The 21,792-nt window shown below is 48.0% G+C and overlaps 1 protein-coding gene across 2 annotated transcripts; it reads left to right on the forward strand.

Annotated features, from left to right (window-relative positions):
- Positions 1-8,137: 8,137 nt before the first annotated feature.
- MTO1 (mitochondrial tRNA translation optimization 1) lies at positions 8,138-21,407 on the forward strand. Of its 2 annotated transcripts, XM_008170797.4 has the most exons (12): positions 8,138-8,470; positions 10,317-10,516; positions 11,420-11,537; positions 13,364-13,653; positions 14,206-14,318; positions 14,476-14,666; positions 14,983-15,113; positions 16,323-16,527; positions 16,608-16,779; positions 17,516-17,634; positions 18,181-18,338; positions 18,545-21,407. In XM_008170797.4, exons 1-12 carry the CDS (start codon positions 8,275-8,277, stop codon positions 18,728-18,730), a joined length of 2,079 nt encoding a protein of 692 aa, XP_008169019.2. In that variant the 5' UTR covers positions 8,138-8,274; the 3' UTR covers positions 18,731-21,407. The 2 variants fall into 2 exon arrangements, with proteins under 2 accessions (XP_008169019.2, XP_065444090.1); XM_065588018.1 differs by lacking the exons at positions 17,516-17,634; positions 18,181-18,338; positions 18,545-21,407 and adding an exon at positions 17,228-17,443.
- Positions 21,408-21,792: the final 385 nt, after the last annotated feature.

Raw genomic sequence — 21,792 nt, forward strand, 5'->3', positions numbered from 1 at the left:
ACCCTGTTCCCGCCCGCTGGGCCACAACCCGGGCGCAGTAGCAGCGAGGCCAGCCGCAGGGCAAGGTGTTGTGACTGAGGGGAGTTTGTAAAAGCCGGCCATTCCGAACCCTTGGCCCCCAACCTCCAGCCCAGAGTCCCTTCCTGCACCCCAAGCCCCTCAGCCCCAGCCCAGAGCCTGCACCCCCAGCCCAGAGCCGATACCCCCCCTACACCTCAATGCCCTGCCCCAGCCTGGAGCCCCCTCCCATTCCGAACCTCTTGGCCCCAACCTCCAGCCCAGAGCTCCCTCCTGCACCCCAAAACCTGCATCTCCAGCCCCACCCTGGAGCCCGCATCCCCAGCCCGAACCCTCACTCCCCAACTCCCTGCCCCAGCCCGGTGAAAATGAGCGCCTGAACAAGGGTTGGAGAGAGGGAGCAATGGATGGAGTGAATGGGAGTAGGGCCTCAGTGAAGGGGTGGGGCAAGGGTGTTTGCTTTTCTACAAATAGAAAGTTGGCAACCCTAGAGCCCCCGACCCCCTCTGCCCGGGAGGGCAAGAGGTGTATCCTTAAACACTGTGGCTCATCAGCATTGGCTGTGGGCTGGACAGACCCTGTGCAGCAGGGATACTGATTGCACAGGAGGGTCAAACAGGTGGAGGCAGGAGAGGGGCCAAATCAGGGAGGAGCCTGGTCCAGAACGGGGTTGAGGCACTCTCAAAGAGGGGCAGAGGAGAACCCCTGGGCTAGGACAGGGGTAAGCAATGGCGGATTACTGTTTTGTGGGCCCCTAGGCCAGAGCAAGTGGGGGGTCCCTCCCCCCCTTCCATTGGCAGTCCCCCCCGTACTCCTGCCAGGGAGCAGGGCTGGGGAGCAGGGTCTTGCAGGAGCACCAGGCAGAGCGGGGGTGCCCATTTTTCCAGGACCCTCAAGTTGGCTGGGGCCCCTGGGCACAGTGCCATTGGCCCAGTGGGCTAATCTGCCACTGGGTAACAGTCTCCTCATACACCGTGACCCACATGCACTGACTGCCAAAATAGGGTGTTGAGGGGGCAGAAGGGCTTTTCTTCTCTACCCACTCAACACCCATTTCCCAGGGCTGTGTTGTTAGAGGCACAGTGCAGCCAAGTGTCTAGACAAGACCCCGCTTCCCTGTGGGTTGTGCTGAGCTGCTAAAGGAGACTTGATTCAGAAATGTGTCTGTTTAAAAGAATCCCTTATCACTTTATACTTCCGTATAAAGACTCATAGCCAATTTGTCTTAGCTCCTGTTCTCATTGCCTGATCTGGACTGCATTTTTCTTGCCATCCATGGTAAATGGAGTTTCACGCCTTTACATTAGTTACTTCTTTAAGTGTTATTTTTATTACTCTTCGTACTTCATCATTTACCTTTGTTATCATTGTGCACATGGATGCCATTGTGCTATTTAATTGGGTTTTTTTTAAATAACAAATGTCATTGAAAACATTAATAGTTGCAACCATCTTCAGCAATCACATCTCAAAGTGTTCCTAGTAGAGCACTTCCTGTTTGTATGGCAGCATTAGTTTTTAATTCAAAATTTTTGTTGTTTTTTTATTTTTTTAATACACACATTTAGTCGTTGGTCTCTTGTATCTTTAAGGCTGACTGATTTCCTGGGTTGGTGTCAAAACTTCTTCAGTTTCCTTTGCTCCACCAATGGCGATTGCCTTTGTCAACAGTTAACTTGCCTCTCTATCCAGCACCCTAGTGCTTTTTCACGTCACCACTTGTGTGTAGAACTTTGTTCCCAAATATTCATCACAAGCCAGATTTTTAAAGAGTGAAAGCACATAGATGCTTTTGAAAATGCCATTAGTTGCCTAGATACCTTTATAAATCTGGCCCAAAGGGCACTATACTATCTTGTAGGAAATCCTTCTCAAAGGCAAATGTCTCCTGTATTATTTACTAAATATAAATATATAATCCCGAGATAGAGTGACAACCACAAGTATTCAAATATCATGTTTTACACCCAAAAGTAATTAAATATAAATAAATAAATACAAACATTTGGGGTTCTTCTAATTTGCCTTTTTGTTCTTGAGCCTTTAGAGTGTACTAGCTTCATAATTTTACTGTTACCTCTCTCAAAGACTCCATATACATAAAATGATTATACATTCCTATAACATTCACTAGTTTTCGACTTCCAGTAATATGTGATTCCCCTTTCCCTGCGTCACTGAAAACTTATTAAAAATCCTCGTTTCTGTAAGTAATTCCCCAGCCTGCAAACTCTGAAGTGCATGCTTTGATTTTCTACTACTTACTTCATTTGTTGCATACATAAATGTTGATTTTTTTACTGAATTGTTTATACTTCTAATTGCATATTTTGTTATGATACATTTCAGTGATGTACTTCATTTTAACAAGTTTACTGCTCTGTACTGCCAAAATCAAGGATTTTTTAAGCTGAATTAAGCTGTTATTCCTTTGTCTTAGTTGCCTTTCAGATAAATTAAAGTGCCTTGTCGCCATTATGTTTTCACAGGGAGATAGCTAATGCTAGTTATCCCATGGTAAAAACAAATGTTTTCTTAACACTGAGGACACAGATTATAATGCTGACTCAGATGTTAAATTAACCATTATCATTTAGAGCTTGACAACCCTGATTATTGATTGTGTGGCTAAAACTGCTCCTTTGCCATCAGAGGTACTTGCAACGGAATGTCTGCAGCCTCCTCCCTCACCTTCCATTGTGTGGGAGTCAGTTAAAAATAGTTAAAGCATTTTAAACTAAAGGAATGAATAGGGGCTCCCACCCCCACCATTTCCCTTATTCCCATCCCTTATGAAGGGCATGTGCAGATGGTGTGACACTAGAGGTGTGAAGTTAATGCACACACACTACAGCACCTTAAACCCCTGTGTGGACACTTTCACTCAAAAGTAAAGTGGCCTTATTTTTGACAAAGTCAGTCAGGGCAACCATAGGAGATTGCAAGAGTTTTTCCCCAACACACTATTAATCATCAGGCCTTTTACCTGTGTTGAACATTTTAAAAATTTTATATAGTCCAGGTGTAGCCCACTTTTGATTTTTGAAGTCCAAAGAGAAGACGTGAAGTAATGGAGTACTCGTAAAATCATAGAATTATAGGACTGGCAGGGACCTTGACAGGTCATCTTGTCCAGTCCCCTGCACTGAGGCAGGATTAAGTATTATCTAAACCATTGGTCTCCTATCTTTTTATGCACAAGATCACTTTTTTTATTAAGTGCAACCCAGGATCTACCCTGTCCCTTCCCCAAAGCCCCCCCGCACTTCATCCCCCACCCATCGCTCGCTCTCCCCCACCCTCACTCATTTTCACTGGACTGGGGCAAGGGGTTGGGGTTCTGGAGGGGGTGTGGGCTCTGGGCTGGGGCTGAGGGGTTAGGAGTGTGGGAGGGGGCTCCGGGCTGAGCCTGGGGCAGGGGATTGGGGTGCAAGTGGGGGCTCAGGGTGCGAGCTCTGGGAGGGAGTTTGGGGGCAGGAGGGTCTCCGGGCTGGGGCAGGAGAGGGTATGGAGTGCTGGCTCCCAGAGGGGGCTCAGGGCTGGGGGTTGGGGTGCAGGCTCCCACCGGGCGGCACTTACTGCGGGCAGCTGCCAGGCAGTGGCACAGAGGGGCTAAGGCAGGCTCTCTGCCTGCCCACGCCACTCCTGGAAGGGCCAAAGCGCCCCAGCAGTCCCGGGGGGGGGGGGGGGGCACATGGCTCTGCGCACTGCCCCTCTCTGCAGGCACCACTTCCGCAGCTCCCATTGGCCACAGTTCCCCATTCCCAGCCAATGGGAGCTGAAGAGGCGCTGCTTGCAAGCATGAGCTGCACGCAGAGACCCCTGCCCTCCTCCACCTCCAGGGCCGCAGGAGTGTGCTGGCCACTTCCAGGAGCAGCGTGGGGCCAGGGCAGGCAGGGAGCCTGCCTTAGCCCCGCTGCATCGCTGGACTTTTACTGGCCGGGGATTGTGATTGACTTGGAAAGTCTCCAGGATCGTGATCGACTGGTTGGTGACCACTGATCTAAGCCATCCCTGACAGGTGTTTGTCTAACCTGTTCTTAAAAACCTATAGTGACAGAGATTCCACAACCTCCTGAGGTAATTTTTTCCAGTGCTTACCTACCCTTACAGTTAGGACAGTTTTCCAAATATCTAATCTAAGGATATGTCTTCACTACCAACGTTAAAACTACTTTAACGTAGCTGCGTAGTCGTGGCACCAGCGCTGGGAGAGAGCTGGTGCCATCCCCACGAGGCGAGTAGCTACCAGCGCTGAAACTTGCATCACTCAGGGGGGGGGGGATTCACCCTCCTGGATGAGAAAGTTTCAGCGCTGTAAAGTGGCAGAGTAGACAAGGCCTAAATCTCCCTTGCTGCAATTTAAGTCCACTACTTCTTGTCCTATTCTCAGTGGATAAAGAGAACAATTTATCACACTCCTCTTTATAACAACATTTTATGTACTTGAAGATGGTTATCATGCCCTTCCTCCACATCTCCATCTTTTCTTCTCCAGACTAAACAATCCCAATTTATTCAGTCTTTCCTCATAGGTTATATTTTCTTGACCTTTCATCATTTTTGTTATTCTCTCTGGATTTTCTCCAATATGTTCACATCTTTCCCGACGTGTGGTGCCCAGAACCGGACATAATACCAGTTAAGGCCTTATCAGTGCTGAGTAGAGTGGAAGAATTACTTTTTGTGTCTTGCTTACAACACTCCTGCTAATACATCCCAGAATGATGTTCACTTCTTTTGCAACAGTATTACATTGCTGACTCATTTAATTTGTGATCCACTATAATCCGCAGATCCTTTTTTGAAGATCTCACAAAACTAAGTGATTGGGCAACAAAAAGGCAAATGAAATTTATATGTGGATAAATGTAAAGTAATGCACATTGGAAAAAATAACCCCAAATATACATACAATATGATGGGGGCTAATTTAGCTACAACGAATCAGGAAAAAGATCTTGGAGTCATTGTGGATAGTTCTCTGAAGACATCCACGCAGTGTGCAGAGGCGGTCAAAAAAGCAAACAGGATGTTAGGAATCATTAAAAAGGGGATAGAGAATAAGACGGAGAATATATTATTGCCCTTATATAAATTGATGGTACGCCCACATCTTGAATACTGCGTACAGATGTGGTCTCCTCATCTCAAAAAAGATATACTGGCACTAGAAAAGGTTCAGAGAAGGGCAACTAAAATGATTAGGGGTTTGGAATGGGTCCCATATGAAGAGAGATTAAAGAGGCTAGGACTTTTCAGCTTGGAAAAGAGGAGACTAAGGGGGAATATGATAAAGGTATATAAAATCATGAGTGATGTGGAGAAAGTAGATAAGGAAAAGTTATTTACTTAGTCCCATAATTCAAGAACTAGGGGGTCACCAAATGAAATTAATGGGCAGCGGGTTTAAAACAAATAAAAGGAAGTTCTTCTTCACACAGCGCACAGTCAACTTGTGGAACTCCTTGCCTGGGGAGGTTATGAAGGCTAGTACTATAACAACGTTTAAAAGAGAATTGGATAAATTCATGGAAGTTAAGTCCATTAATGGCTATTAGCCAGGGTGGGTAAGGAATGGTGTCCCTAGCCTCTGTTTGTCAGAGGGTGGAGATGGATGGCAGGAGAGAGATCACTTGATCATTACCTGTTAGGTTCACTCCCTCTGGGGCACCTGGCATTGGCCACTGTCAGTAGACAGGATACTGGGCTAGATGGACCTTTGGTCTGACCCAGTACGGCTGTTCTTATGTTCTTATGAAGTACAGTACTTCTTTCTAGGCAGTCATTTCCCATTGTCCTCCTCCTCTTCCTCATCCAAGAATCACATTCTCATCCATCTCCTTGTAGAAGTGGCATGTCTGCAGTGCTGCAAAAGAGCAACTGTCCACCTCCCTTGCCTTCTGGTACGCTTGCTGCAGTTCCTTGATTTTCACATGGCACGGTTGCATGTCTCTGGTGTGGCCCTTCTCCCTCATGCCGTGTGCAATCTGCTCATAGATGTCTACGTTTCTATGGCTGGATTGGAGCTGTGCCTGCACAGCCTCTTCTCCCCACAGACTAAGAAGATCCACCACCTCTTGTGTACTCCAGGCTACAGTACATTTACATTGTGGAGCCACCATGATCAGTTGTGCAGGTGAGCTCTTGGAAATTTAAAAGTTCACAGTCCTTTAACAGGAAGGTGTTTCCTGTGTACCTGGCTGCTGTGCAGCAGAGTTGAAAATGTTTCCCAGAGCGGTCACCGTGGAGCATTGTGGGACGCTTCCAGTTAGGTCGACATAAGCAACGCAGTGTCTATACTGCTTCTAAGTCGACCTAACAACATCGAATTAAGCACTAAACCTCTTGTGAAGGTGGAGTAATTCATTCGATGTAGCAGGCAAGTTACTGCAGTGGGATTTGGTAGTGTAGATACAGACATTATTAGCTTGACATAAGCTGCCTTATGGACGTAACTCCATAAGGACTTGTGAAGGAAAAATCAATTTCACACATACAGAATGGGAAAAGACTGTCTAGGAAGGAGTACGGCAGAAAGGGATCTAGGGGTTATAGTGGACCACAAGCTAAATATGAGTCAACAGTGTGATGCTGTTGCAAAAAAAGCAAACATGATTCTGGGATGTATTAACAGGTGTGTTGTGAGCAAGACACGAGAAGTCATTCTTCCGCTCTACTCTGCTCTGGTTAGGCCTCAGCTGGAGTATTGTGTCCAGTTCTGGGCGCCGCATTTTAAAAAAGATGTGGAGAAATTGGAAAGGGTCCAAAGAAGAGCAACAAGAATGATTAAAGGTCTTGAGAACATGACCTATGAAGGAAGGCTGAAAGAATTGGGTTTGTTTAGTTTGGAAAAGAGAAGACTGAGAGGGGACATGATAGCAGTTTTCAGGTATCTAAAAGGGTGTCATAAGGAGGAGGGAGAGAACTTGTTCACCTTAGCCTCTAAGGATAGAACCAGAAACAATGGGTTTAAACTGCAGCAAGGGAGGTCTAGGTTGGACATTAGGAAAAAGTTCCTAACTGTCAGGGTGGTTAAACACTGGAAAAAATTGCCTAGGGAGGTTGTGGAATCTCCGTCTCTGGAGATATTTAAGAGTAGGTTAGATAAATGTCTATCAGGGATGGTCTAGACAGTATTTGGTCCTGCCATGCGGGCAGGGGACTGGACTCGATGACCTCTCAAGGTCCCTTCCAGTCCTATAATCTATGAATCTATGAATATGAATATATGAACTCCATAGCGTACTCTAGGCCACAGAGAGGAGAAGGCCTGAGAAAACGTCCCTGGAATAGGATCAGCAGGCAATAGACTGATCTGTTTGTGCTGAAGTGGAGAAGTGCAAATTTTGTTTTGAAAACATGTTTGCTATGTGTAACCGTGACAACAGGGCTGAGGATGGGGAGGCGCTATGCGGAACAATGGTAGAGTTTCTGCCTAATAGCTTGCATTCATAAATATTGCAAATACCGTTTACAATGCTTTGTGCTAGTTTCAGTGTTTTGCATACACTAAGTTGTTGTTTATGGTAGGCCCTACAATTTCTAATCTGCTAAGGAAAGAGACCATGCCAGCAACCAACAAAGCAACAGCTTCCCTCAGTGCTCGGCAGAGAGCGGCCCCGCAGCTGAATTCTGTACAGCGCTTTTCCAAATTACAAAAACACCTGGCTGTTTGTGTGCCCATTTAACGCAGAGACACACACCTGCCCATGGGGACAGCCCGGGGCGGGCGCCCCCCCGCCATCGCAGCTCCATTGCTCCTCCGGGGGTAGGAGACGAGGCGCGGCAGGCTAACCACCGCCCCCAATGAGCTACCCCTGGGCCTCAGACTGGGAAATCGTGACGGGCCAGCGACAAACACCAGCCACTGACGTCACTCACGGCCAGCAGGGCAGCCACTGCGTGAAAGGGGCGGGGCTCGGCTCTTCTCCCTCCCCGGGGCCGCACGCAGGCGGGGCCGGGCACGTGACTCGCAGCCTCGGAAATTCCGCGGTGCCTATCCCCTCAGTCCTCCAGTGCAGACGGGACGCGCTTGCTGCGCCTCGGTCGCCGCGATGGTGCTGACTTCGTGCTCCGCCCTCTCGTTGTCGGCGACCTTCCAGGGGCGGGGTCAGGAGACCGCAGACATGGCGGCGACCAGGGGGCGCGTGGAATGCCGGGTCCGCGGTTCATTCTTCCGCTGACCCCGGGCCCCGCCGCCTCCCACCCGCGACGTGACAGCGGGGAAGCCCCCGAGGTCTCAGAACCGCCCCCATGTTCCTGCTCCGCCGCCGCCGCGCGCTGCCGTCCGCCCCGATGCCCTGGCGCCGGCGCGCGGGGAGCGACAGCACCGCGCCTCGCTGGGATGTCCTCGTTATCGGCGGGGGCCACGCCGGGACCGAGGCGGCGGCAGCGGCGGCTCGGAGCGGGGTCCGGACGCTGCTCGTCACGCACAAGGCCGACACCATCGGTAACCGCGTCCTCCGGAGCCCGTCAGCCGCTCCCGCTGCGCTGTGCCCACCTCTGTGCGTCGTGTGGGCTCGCGGGTAGCGCCCGGCGCAGAGACTCGCAGCCCCCGACTGATCGTAGGGCGCCTAAAGGGTCACAGCCACCGAGCCGGGGAGAGCATTCCTGGCCACCGGTGCTGTGGGACAGCTGGGCACATCTAGGGTCCAGCCGGACTCGTCCATTACAAGCCCTAGGCCTGGTTTACACGCAGGGCCGGCTCTAGGCACCAGCAAAACAAGCTGGTGCTTGGGGCGGCACATTTTTAGTGGCGGCATAGCCAGCGCCAGAATGCCGCCCCTAAAAATGTGCCCCGGCTGCCCTAGCTCACCTCCGCTGCTGCTGCCACGGCGTGCGAAACAGCTGATTCGCGCGCCGCTACTCGCCCTCCCTCCCAGGTTCTCAAACCCGAGCGGCCGTTTCGCGCCGCTGCTCCCTCTCCCTCCCAGTCTTGAGAGCCTGGGAGGGAGGGGGAGAAGCGGCGCCTGCGCTGCGGCCACTCGGAGTCTCCCCCTCCCTCCCGGGCTCTCAAACCTGGGGGGGGGAGACTCCGAGTGGCCGCGGCGCGGGCGCCGCTTCTCCCCCTCCCTCCTAGGCTTGAGAGCCTGGGGGGAGGAGGCAGGGCTGGGGATTTGGAGAAGGGGTGGAGTTGAGGCGGGGCCGGGGGTGGGATAATTATAGAACGGGTGGGGGCGGCCAAAATTGTGTTTGCTTTGGGTGGCAAAAATCCTAGAGCCGGCCCTATTTACACGTAAAACTTAGATCGACATAGCTGCATCGCTTGGGGGTGGAAAATTCACACCCCGAGGCTGATCTATGCCCCCCTCGCCCTTTCCCCCAGACGCTCCAAGGTGGAAGGAAGAATGCTTCCAAAAACTAGCTACCACTGCTTGGGAGGTGGAGTTCGTAAAGCACTGGAAAAAACCCTTTCATCAGTCTCTAGGATGTATCTACTCTATACTGCTATAATGGCATAGCTACAGTGCTGTAGCACCCATAACGTAGATGTGGCCATAATCACAAAAGGTCGATGCCTCTCCTTGCTCTGAGATGTCCCTCTTATGTCCTTCACTCAACTAGAATTACTTCTGTCTTAGGAGCAGGCAGGTCTACACTTAAAACTCTGCACTGATGCAGCTGTGCTCCTGTAATGCTAATATGAAGACGCTCTTACTCTGACTGAAGAGAGCTCTACCATCGGTGTAGTTTAATTTACCTCCCCAAGAGGTGGCAGCTATATCAACAAGAGAAGCTTTCTGCTGACAGCGCTGTCTACACCAGTCGGGCGGGGGGGAGGGGTTGGTATAACAAACGTTGCACATGGGGTGTGGATTTTTCACACCCCTGAGCGACACAGTCATACCAATGTAAATCTGTAGTGTAGACCAGAGCTCAGGTTGAGTGTCTAACTAGCTAGCTGTCATTGAAACACTGTCCTTGGCTTGAAGCTTCAGTGACTACATTGTCTTTCTATGATGTATATGAGAAACAGCTGAGCTTCACCGCCATACTTGTGGCGCACACAGTCCGTTTCCCCTAGCAGCTTTGCATGTGTGGCAGAACCCAGTGGATTCTGTGGCCACACAGCGATATGTAACTAACCTTTTAGTAGTTTCTGTGATGTCTCAGAAGCAGCATAGACGTATAGAATGAGTATGAGGCTAGGAGCCAAGATCCCTGGTCTAATGGCCAGTTCTGATATTGTGGCCTTGAGCTACCTTCTTGTTAAACAGTAGTAATAAATGCTAGGGTTCAGAAAATGTAAGGCTGCCATTAGCTGATGATAAAAGGCTCTCTTGTGTTTTATCTAGGGCAAATGTCATGTAACCCTTCCTTCGGTGGCATTGGAAAGGGGCATCTCATGAGAGAGGTAGATGCCCTGGACGGGCTGTGCGCTCGGATCTGTGATCAGTCTGGAGTTCATTACAAGGTGCTAAACCGGCGTAAGGGGCCTGCTGTGTGGGGTCTCCGAGCCCAGATTGATAGGAAACTCTATAAAGAAAACATGCAGGTGAGAATGACATGGCGGGGGAGAAGAGAAGTAATGGGGCAAAATGGGACGGGGAAATTTTTGACTGGGTCAAGGGAAATGGGAGAGAAGTAAAACTTGGGTCTAATTAGAGAAACAAATAACCCACTATGGTTCTGGTGTCCACATTTTTTAAAGGATGTTGAAAAATTGAGAGGGTGCAGAGAAAAGACAAAACTAATTTGAGGCTGGAAACCGTGTCTTACAATGTGAGACTGAAAGAGCTCAGTTTGTTTAGCTTATAAAAAAAATAAATCTAGAGGCGACTTAATTATGGTGTACAAGTAGCTTTGTGGGGAGAAAATACTAGGTACTAAATGGCTCTTTAATCTAGCTGGGAAAGACATGACAAGAATCAATGGCTGGAAACTGAAACCAGACAAATTCAAATTGGAAATAAGGCACAGTTTTTTAACAGTGAACGTGATTAACCACTAGGGAATGGGAAATGATGGGTTCTCCATCTCTTAAGTCTTCGAGACTGGAAGCCTTTCTGCAAGATACTTTTGTCAAACACAAGTTATTGAGCTCAATGCAAGGTAACTGGCTAAAAAATGTATGACCTGTGTTGTACAGGAGATCTGAATAGATGATCTAATTGTTTCTTCTGGACTTAAAATCTATTAGTCCTTCATTTCCATTTAATAAATCCCAAACAGTGCAGTAATTGGATGTCCTGGACAGCGAGTTGGATCACAAGTACAGTGAAATGACCTGATGACAGAGTGGGAAAGCAATGGGGTGAAGGAAAGGAAGCTCTGTGTATGCAGGAGGGAGGCTGTTGCTGAATGTTTTGGGGAAGAGGTTCTGAGATATTATTTTGAGGGGACGGTAGGCCCATCTTAGTGATGTATGGACACTCAATACTTCCTTTTTTCGTGGCAGAAAGAAATCCTTAACACTCCACTGCTGACTGTTCATGAGGCATCTGTGGAGGATCTTCTCCTGATGGAACCAGAGCCAGACCGTCCTGGGAAATGCCAAGTCAGTGGAGTCATTCTAGGTACGTACTGGAAGCTCAATGTGCTTCACTGGGTTGGTTATGTCTTGGTCCTAAGTGGGACCATGAGAGTAAACATGTCTGATTCCTCAAGCTGACTTGTGCTCGAAGTCGGGACTGGTAAAAGGATAAGGAGTCTTTCGTTAATCTGCTTTAGGTTGAGTATGTGCGAAACAAACCAGCTGTCACTGTGGCGGGTGTGAGAACTAGGTGATTTGGGGAACAGATTTGCAAAGGTTTATCTCTAGACCAGTCGTTCAGAATATGTCCGAGGCTATATGAGAAGATTTTTGTTGGGTTAATCAGGTGTGCCGAATACAAACTCCTTTCCGTCTAACTAGTGTTTGACTTGTGAAAAAGAGTATATTTTTCTTAGTACAGTTTCTAGTGAGTGTTATCCACATTACAGCCATCACCATCACACGTAGCACCAACTGACTCCCTTGCTGACAGTCTCATGAAGATGGAGAACTGCATGGAACTTGTCCCTAGAAGTGGGCTTTTCAGGGTAGCCATCAGGCATGAGAGAAGTGTAGAAGAAATTGTTCGTAATGCTTATTTTGTGGTTATCTGGTTGTCATCCTATCTCAGTAGAAGAACTTCAGACACCATTGCTGCCAGACCAACACCTTTCCCTATAGTAACACGAAAATAAGCAGCTTTGCACTGATGAGGCCTTTTACTTTAACTGTTTCATGTTTGTAAGTTCTTGTGTTTCTTCTGTCACTTTACTGATGAGGACCTAAAATCTGTAGATAAAATCTTAATTCTTCCTATCAAAAAGAAATTCTAAACACTCAAGGACCCTCCAGCTGTCTCTGTCATTAGTTCTTGGTGGGGAAGGAAAGGGTCTCTTTCATTTCATTGTCACACGTCATTGAAATGTGGGTCCGCAACGTATTGTGTTGTAGGAGCGGCAGTGATCTATATGCTCTGTATAACTATGCTCTGTATAACCTGTATACTCAAAATACTGTTGAGTATTTTGTTATATGTTATACTTCCCTTTCCCCGCCCCCCCTTTTTTTTTGTCTCCTCTTCCTCTCTGAATACCTGTGAAGTGGCTTTCCCCCTCCCCCTCCCTCCTGGAATGTTTGTGGGATGAATGGGCTGGTTGAACACCTGGAAGATCAGAAGAGCTTCCAGGTAGATAAGGTGTCTGGGACTCTGATTAGGCAGCGATCACACACCCAGTGCATGGACACTGCCCGAGGTTGAGTGTGACCAACCAGATGCGGCCAAGTCATCTCTAGTCTCAGGCCATGAGAAGCAGGTCCTTAAAAGGGGAAGGGGCCATGTGCTCAAGGAGGCACTCACAAGGTTGTACCTCCCGTGAAGGCCCTTCGCCCGGGACCGCCTGGCCAGTGGTTCACTGCGTTGCATTTCATTATGCCTCGGGAAGACTTCTCTCAGTCGCACCGTCCACCGTTGCACTGTGGGGCACTTATCTTCAAGGATCCTGACATCTCCAGTGCCGTGCCTGTCCTGGGAGCGTGAGTATGCGAGTGTGAGTGTAACCACTCCCCCTTCCTTTGAGCTTAGCTATCAGTATAATAAACGTGCTGCTTTCTGCCAAACTCTGGTGGGTCATTAGTCCTCCCTAAGCTTACTAGCTGGCCCAATTTCGGGTAACAATTGGGCTTTGCTCTGGTCACTGGCACTCACTCTTGTCCCCTCAGATGAGGATGAGACAGAGTACTGGGAAGGTTAAATTGCACCTGGTTTTGTCTCCATTAGTTTTCTCTGTATTGACAAGAGGCACACGGAAATTCAGTGGAGAATGTGGGCTGGTGCTAGATAACAGCACCAGAAACATGATTGTATTCCAGGGGATGGAAGCAGAGTCCACGCTGGGAGTGTCATCCTGACTACAGGCACGTTTCTGAGGGGGATGGTCTTCATCGGATTAAAGATGCATCCCGCTGGGCGATTAGGGGATCAGCCCTCCATTGGGCTGGCTCAGACCTTGGAGAAACTGGGATTTGCTGTGGGAAGGCTGAAGACTGGGACCCCACCTCGACTGGCCAAAGACTCTATTGACTTCAGCGTTCTGCAGAGACACACGGCTGACAACCCTCCTGTGCCATTCAGCTTCCTCAGTGAGGCTGTGTGGATCAAGGTGGGATTGAATGCTGACAATACACATGCAGTTGGGGTGAGCTGGGAGAGTGCTCTCAGTGATCCCTATATTGCTGTGATCAGTACCATCAAGGCAGTGTGTGGGTGGGGTCTGCTGGCTGAGGAAGTGGTCTTGTCAGTGTTTGACCCATGCAATCAGAGGGTATCGAGTTACCTCACCTTGATGGCTCAGAATTCAGCTTCTCTGAATTAGCTAGGAAGGCTAAGGCCACGAACCACCACCCCATATCTATCACCTTCCTTGGGATATCTGTGCTGTAATTGGGTGGATAGTGTATTGATTAGAGCAGAGAACATGGTTTCAAGGCTCCCAAGGTTTTACTACTCTCTGCCACTGACTCACTCTTCAGCTTGTTATTTAACATCACTGAACATCTGTGCAGTGGGGATGACAACACTACCCCCCTTTCAGTGCTATTATGAATGTTAGATAATGTTTGTAGAACCTTTTGAGATCTTTAGATAAAAAGTGCTAAATAAGTGCAAAGTATTATTGTTGGATTAAATCCAAGTGATTCTTGACCTCTGTCAGCCAGAAGATCAGCTCTCGTGCTACCAAACTCTCACCAATGCCAAAGTGGAGCAAATCATCCACGATAACCTTCACCTGAACAACCATGTACGGGAGACAACAAGAGGGCCCCGGTGAGTATGGGCATCCTGGAGAGATCTGTGTGTAGTGATCTGACTGCGCATCTGAAGCCCTCTGGGTCTCCCTTTTATAGCTTCTAGGAGGGCTGTTGTCAGAGATTGCTTCTCTCCAGGTCAGCACTCTTGTTCTGATGGATATTCCCTGTTGCAGATACTGTCCCTCGCTTGAATCCAAAGTTCTGCGCTTTCCAAACCGCATTCATCAGCTGTGGCTGGAGCCTGAGGGTCTGGATTCCAACATCATCTACCCCCAAGGGATGTCAATGACTCTGCCGCCGGAGCTCCAGGAGCAGGTGATTGCGTGCATCCCAGGCTTGGAGAAAGCCAAGATGGTGCAGCCAGGTGAGTGAGGACCAGATCACTCCAACCAGTGTGAGCTGGCCCTTTCCAGACCAGCTTTCCATTGAAGGGGGTGGAGGGGAGTCTACATTCCATCTACATTGCAAAGGCATCTGGAAATATGACCCCTATTGTACCCGGAGGCTGAGGGTGTGAAAAAACCTACATGCCGTTGCACTTGTGGGTGGGGGGGTGTTGTATCATGCTGAGCTGTCAGTGGGAATTCTGACACCTTTATTCTGTGGAATGAGGCAGGGGTGTTTGAATTTCTTCCCCTGATGGATGACTGATTTTTGTCTGTCTGGTTTGCTTGTAATAGGCTATGGGGTTCAGTATGACTTTCTGGACCCCCGTCAGCTCAGTGCTTCCCTTGAGTCCCGTCTTGTTCAGCGACTCTTCTTTGCAGGACAGATAAATGGCACCACGGGCTATGAAGAAGCTGCAGCCCAGGTGAGTAGATCTGGGAGTGCATGTTCCACACTCAGAAGGGGAATGGATATAACCTGAAAGGCCTTCTCTGAACTAGCAAGCCTGGTAGATGTAATTCACCTCCAGTGCAGCCCCCAATAGCAGTAACAGTGTAGTGCAGACAGAGAACAGCTTTGCCACTGTGTCATCCAACACTACTCACAGCTTGCCTGCATCCTGCCTGCAACCTTGATTACCACTGCTGGAGTCGCATCAGTGATGCATTACAGCTACAAAGTCTGTTAATTTAAATAAATAATATTAAATAAATAAATAAATAAATAAAAATATTAGTTAGTGTAGACACCGCCAAATGGGCAGTGTGGAGACTGCACTCCTGATGGGCATGACTGGAAGCACATGTGAAAAGTCTCCAATGGTTACATTGACTGACGATGTCTTAGAACTCTAACCCCAATCAGCAACTGCAGCACTGGACTATGAGTGGAGAAGCACTGACATTAAAAAAACAAAACAATCTAGGTGGTACTGAACAGCACTGCAAACCATATATTACTGTGTCAGACAGTGGCTGCCTTGTCGCTCTTCTTCCTCCTGCACATGATCCCAGTGCTGTTCCCAGCTGGGCACTGCCTGAGTTGTGGATATGATCTGGGATTATGTGCACATGGCCGTCAGAGCATTCAGTAGTAAAGGCCCTGCTATTCTCAGGAACAGCTTTCCTACAACTTAGTTTTTAAAAATACCAAGGAATCCTAATGTCCCCTGGTGCCAGGTGTGATTATTGGTAGCAAGGACTAACTAATCTGGAAGATCTGCAGAAAAAGAATTCTTCTCAGGGGACAGACAGACAGACATACAGACAGGTAGGATAGCATCGCTCACCAGCTAGCCCCTCTGAATTGATTAAGTAACAATGATGACTAGTTTCAAGCAGTCTGGCCTAGCATTCAGGTTGAAAGATAGTCACTATGACACACTGCTTTCAGTTGGGGGAGAAGAAGGAGGGGATCCTCAGAGCTCTGGAAGGGATGTGGAGAGCCTCTTTTTTCCCAGTGTGGGAATAAAACCACTAGGGCTGTTAAAGCATCACAGACCGTCACACACCTCATGTGACACGGAGTGTGCTACACAGATCTAGTGGCTTATATTTGGCCACATGTGTGGATCAGGGAAGCACCATTGTGCTGGCTTCGCAGCAGCTCCTGTGACCATTTTGCTCTCTGGCAGGGAGTGATCGCTGGGATCAACGCTGGCCTGCGTGTCAGTGGCAAGCCCCCTTTTATCATTAGCCGCACAGAGGGCTACATCGGAGTCTTGATTGATGACCTCACCACCCTGGGCACCAACGAACCATACCGCATGTTCACCAGCCGAGTGGAATTCCGCATGTCTCTACGGCCCGACAACGCAGACAGCAGGCTCACCCTCCGAGGTAGGCAGTTGCTTCTCCTGGTGATGTTCACAGCCCTGTCTGTGCACCTTCTCTCGCTCACACACACTCTCTCTATGAAGGTTTTGAGGAAGCTGGCTGTGTGTCCCAACAGCGATATGCACAGACATCTCAGATGAAGGTTACTTTAGAGGAGGCAATAGCAGTGCTAAAATCTCTTCAGTTCGCCGCCACCAAATGGGCCAGGCTGATTCCAGAGGCTTCCATAAGCACCAGTCGAAGCTCCCTTGCCAGGTAAAGGCTACAGCTGATCCTTTCTTGTCTGTCCAGTGTGTACTTCTGCAGAAGAGGTCTTTGCTTTTCTCTCCTCTGTTTTCTAAAACTCAGTTAGTAAATCTAATTCTGGGAGGTGGTGTAGTGGCAGACGGACAGCCTGTCTTTAGCCACTGGCTGCGGCAAAGTAGCACTTTCTATGCAATGTGCCTCAGCCCTGTGCTGGAGCGACTGTCTCCCTGGTTATGTGAAGGCACTCCACTCTTTAGCACTGGTCAGCCCTTGGAGCCTCTACTGAGACTGCTGACAAGGGAGGTGATAGTTGGACAATGTGGGCCTAGGAACTAGACTGAGACCACCAACTCATTTCAGCTAGGCCAGATGGTAGCAGTTCTTGGTCACGGTGGCCCTAGTCTCTCCATCTCTCCTCGTCTCCCCTCTCTTTACCTTCCCTTTTGTTGTTTTACAGGTCAATACCTGAAAACTCCCTTGCGAGGTACTTTCCAGTTTCAAGGTTCCTCAGATGCCATTATCTAGCCACCTTCTCCCTATTTGCCTACCCAAATGTGCCCTCCTCTCAACAAAGACCTGCTCTCCCTTACTCATCTGGTGGTGGCAGCAAAAGGGGATAGGTTCTGTGATCATTCATCTCTGAACTGACCTTGCCAAAGCTAAATTCAGCGGATCTCACTAGGAACAGCTGTTAACCTGTTCTGGGTAATTCGCTGGCCTTGCTACCATGTTCTTGTTTTCACAGTGCCCTTGACATCCTTCAATATCCAGAGGTCACCATGGAGCATTTGGCAAGAGCTATCCCAGAGCCCCTGAGAAAGTTTGCTGAATGGAGAGAACTGGCAGAGAGGCTGAAAATAGAAGGTATAGGAGTCTGCTAGTCCTCTGTAACCAGATCTGCTCAATGACTTTAGAGCTCATTCAGTGGTGAAGGAGCACAGAGCAGAAACCCCAGTCATCTCTGCATGGACTTGAGTGGGGAAAGAATTATTGTCACCAGAGCATAGACCCATTCATCTCTGGCCCCCAACCCTCTCCTGGAGAGGCCCCTATTCTCCTACTCTTGGGATGCAAGAGAAATTGTCTCATTGTTCATTCTGTCCTGTTTTTTCCCACCATACCACTCCACCAGTGGCTTGCAAGCTGCCCCAGAGGACCAGGCTCTCCTCGAGGGAGAGGAGCATTGTCTGTGTTTATTCATTCCCATTGCAAGCTGAGTTGGTGAAACTTTCCAAAGCACCTACAGGTGTTAAGCTCCCTAGTCCCTGGTAGTTAGAGGCTTAATTCTCTTAGGTACTTTTGAAAATCCCACCCAGAAGTCCTAGTTTTGGGGGCAAGAGCACCTGTGCTGTAAATGTATTGTATCTTTATTATTATTTTCTCTGTGCCCCCCCACAACTCCCACTGCAGCTGTTTATGAGTGCCATGTAGCCAGCCAGCAGCAGGAAATGGAGGAAGTACGTCGAGATGAAGCTCTCCAGCTGCCGGAGGACCTAGATTACTTTGCCATTGATGCATCGTTGTCCCAGGAAGTGCGAGAGAAACTAGATTCCAACCGCCCCCAGACGGTGAGGCACTGGGTCAGGGATGGGGATGGAACAGTGATGGAATCCCATCTAAGCACCAAAATGCTTCCATATCTGTCCAAGGGACTCTTTGTACGGGTGTCTAGTCTCTATCTGGAGTTGGAGATCAATGGCTGGAATAAGGCTCATTGGAAGGCTTCAGAGACTCGGGTATTCTCCAGTTGATCTGTTACTGTTTCTGTCTACAGATCGGAGCAGTCAGTCGCATTCCTGGAATTACACCAGCCGCCATTGTTAACCTGCTGACATTTGTGAAGACCAATCAGCAAAGGACAGAGCACATAAAGCACTCTAGGACTGGCAGATCCTTACCAGAGGGAAATAGGTTTGGGAAGAGTACATTTCAGAACTCAAGCTTGAGCTGTACTTCATGAGGAGGAACCAGAAAATGGCTTTGTTAAAATGCCTTCACGAAGGAGGGTATAAGTCATTAGACAGTACACCGATGGATATGCTACACCTGAAGCCAAAAACCATTCTATGACTTATGTCATCAGTTTAATCTGAAGTCAGCATACCCAGGAGCTTTTGTAGAGTGACCAGGAGTCTAAGTAGCTAATCAGTGTGTCTTGCTCCTCTTAAGTTAAAATAAAATGATGATGGGGATATCAGTCAACCAAGCACCTATTAAAAAGCATTGCTGAAAAAACATCCCTTCTATCAAAGGTGTTGACTAAGGAGGAACATATCGCCCTGTTGAGCAGCATGAGATGCTAGTGAGAACTAGAAAGCCAAGAGCCCAGTAACTCTCTGCTTATTGTCTTCAGTAGGACGTGGATTTGTCCCCAGCTCTGCAGTGGCTGGTGCTGCCTTTCTTTTTATGTGATTTCAGCCAGCTGGAAACATTCCTGATTATGGAAAGAATTTATAAATACTTGCCTTATGGTAACTCTTTAATGAGCTGAGGGTAATGTTAAGATACAACCTCCTGCGCCTCAAATTTTAAAATTAACTTTGGAAGGTAACTCAATTGGGAGGGCTGCCTTCCAATCTGATCAGGAAGAAAAGTTAACTTTCAATTTAGATGAACCTTTAGTATTGTTTTTGTTTATTTATTTAGTTTCCAGAAGCCGTTAACTTATGCCCAGCATATAGAGTGAGAAATGGTTACCCCAGAACATGGGAGGATGGGAAGATTGAATGTTTGGTTGTACTTGATTAATTGTTATTACTCAGAAAAGTGATACTACAGAATGCTACCTTCCCTCAACAAACTTGCTCATTTTAGTGACAAAAATAAGCGCTCTACTCCTGTTAGCCCTGCAGAGTCAACACAGCTAAGGCTGTGGGACCTGGAGTCTGTTTCTTCTTATGCACCATCAACAGAGTTGTGTATTAATTTCCTGTCAGTTACACCTGTACAACCCAGCAAGACAATGAGTTTGTATGGGCATCACTGAAGGACTGATTTGACTTTAATACGGGCGGGCAGGCATGAGAAAGAGAAAGAACCCAGCTTTACTCTGCCTCTAGGTTGAGATTGCAGGGCTGGCATTTAGGAGAAAAAACATCTTTTTACTTTGAGACAAACGCACAATCCCCAATGCCATTTTTACACGCATCTTTCAGAGCAGAACTCCATTTCTAGGCCACATGTGGAACAGCTTTGGCGTGACTGCTCTTTTATTTATTTATTTTTAAATGGAGATATCCTATCTCCTAGAACTGGAAGGGACCTTGAAAGGTCATCGAGTCCAGCCCCCTGCCTTCACTAGCAGGACCAAGTACTGATTTTGCCTCAGATCCCTAAGTGGCCCCCTCAAGGATTGAACTCACAAGCCTGGGTTTAGCAGGCTAATGCTCAAACCACTGAGCTAGCCCTCCCCGCTAGGTTCTTGGGAAGCTGAGTGTAGTTGCTAGCCCTCTGTCATAAGCCTGAATTCACTGATGTCAAAACAATAGCACAAATGTGTCTTTTTGCCTGTTTGAAAACATAGAGGTAGATCACTTACTTACTGCAAAAACTAAATGCTGGGAATGGAGAATATACTTATAATGTTGTTTTGGGGGATTGCAATTAATTTTAGAATGCTGCAACACACACTTCTAATAGATAAACATAGCTTAAAATATTCATTATCCATTGAACATAATACAGAATTAATAGTGCTACAGAGACGCATGTAAGAGGAACTGAATGCCAACAATGATTTCCTGTATGCCAGTCCACTTAGTTGTTTTACCATATAAGTCTTGGAAGGACGTAAATGTTCTCTAACAAAAAACAGTTAGCACTGGTATATATCCCATGATGGAACTGACTTTGCTGGACATTTCTGGCTCTAGGCCTTTCTCCTTTCCCCTTCCCTCCATGTTAAAAAGATTGTGTCTTTTAAGAAAAAAAAAAATTGCTTAAATTTCAGGAAGTATCTTAGGGATTGATTACCAGTCCTTGGAATTAACCAGGATATCTGTGCCTGTGGGTAGGAGGAGAAGTCTGAAATGGCATTTCCTTTCAAGTATGAAAGCAGTGAGTGAGCAGGCTTGCCTAACTATCTCTGGTATCCAACACTCTTGTCAGCTCTTCAGAGGAGACTCACCCCTCTCAGTTGCCACAAGAGATGAGAAAAGGTAAGCTGCACAGTCCTAGGTAATATGAAGAAACTCCTAGGTCTCTTCTAAACTCTAGCCATCCAGCAGTGGGATAGTCTGCATCACAAATATTTTACTCTGATATTAACAACTCAAAATAGTAGTATGTAATAAAGTACATCATAGCTGTAGCTCACTTAAAAGCTGAGATTGACATTTCCTTCAAACTTATTGTAGTTTTTAAAAAGATTAAATGTGAGCAAATGCAAACAAACATATGAAAAAGCAAATATTGCAGCTTTGTCCGGCCCAGGGGCTTGTACGAGGTTTATAAGGGTACAGAACCCACTACAGATTGAGGTTGTGTGTATTACTTAATCTGTAAACTGTTCAGGGTAGGACTGTCTCTATCTATATGTACAGGGCCTAGCCCAATGGGGTTCCCATCTCTGTTGGCATCTCTAGGTGCTATAATAATACAAAGTAATAATGTGTAATAAATAAACTTATTCTATATTATTGCAGCCTCAGCTGGTGAGAATAGGTCAGTGTGGCCTGGATATCCTTTATAATGGGTGAGCAAACTACGGCCCTGGGGCCACATCCCACCCTCCAGCCAGTTTAAACCGGCCCTCGGGCTCCTACTGGGAAGTGGGGTCTGGGGCTTGCCCCGCTCCCGCACTCCAGCTGGGGAACGGGGTCGGAGGCTGTTCTACGCACTTCTGTCAAGGCTCCTGGAAGCAGCGGCATGTCCCCTCTCCGCCTCCTATGTTTAGGGGCAGCCAGGGGGCTCCGTGTGCTGCCCCAGCCCCAAGCGCCACCCCCGCATGTCCCATTGGCCAGGAACTGCAGTTAATGGGAGCTGCAGGGACGGTGCCTGCGGATGGGGCAGTGCGCAGAGCCG

Source organism: Chrysemys picta, chromosome 3 (assembly GCF_011386835.1).
Source record: "Chrysemys picta bellii isolate R12L10 chromosome 3, ASM1138683v2, whole genome shotgun sequence".
NCBI lineage: Eukaryota > Metazoa > Chordata > Testudines > Emydidae > Chrysemys > Chrysemys picta.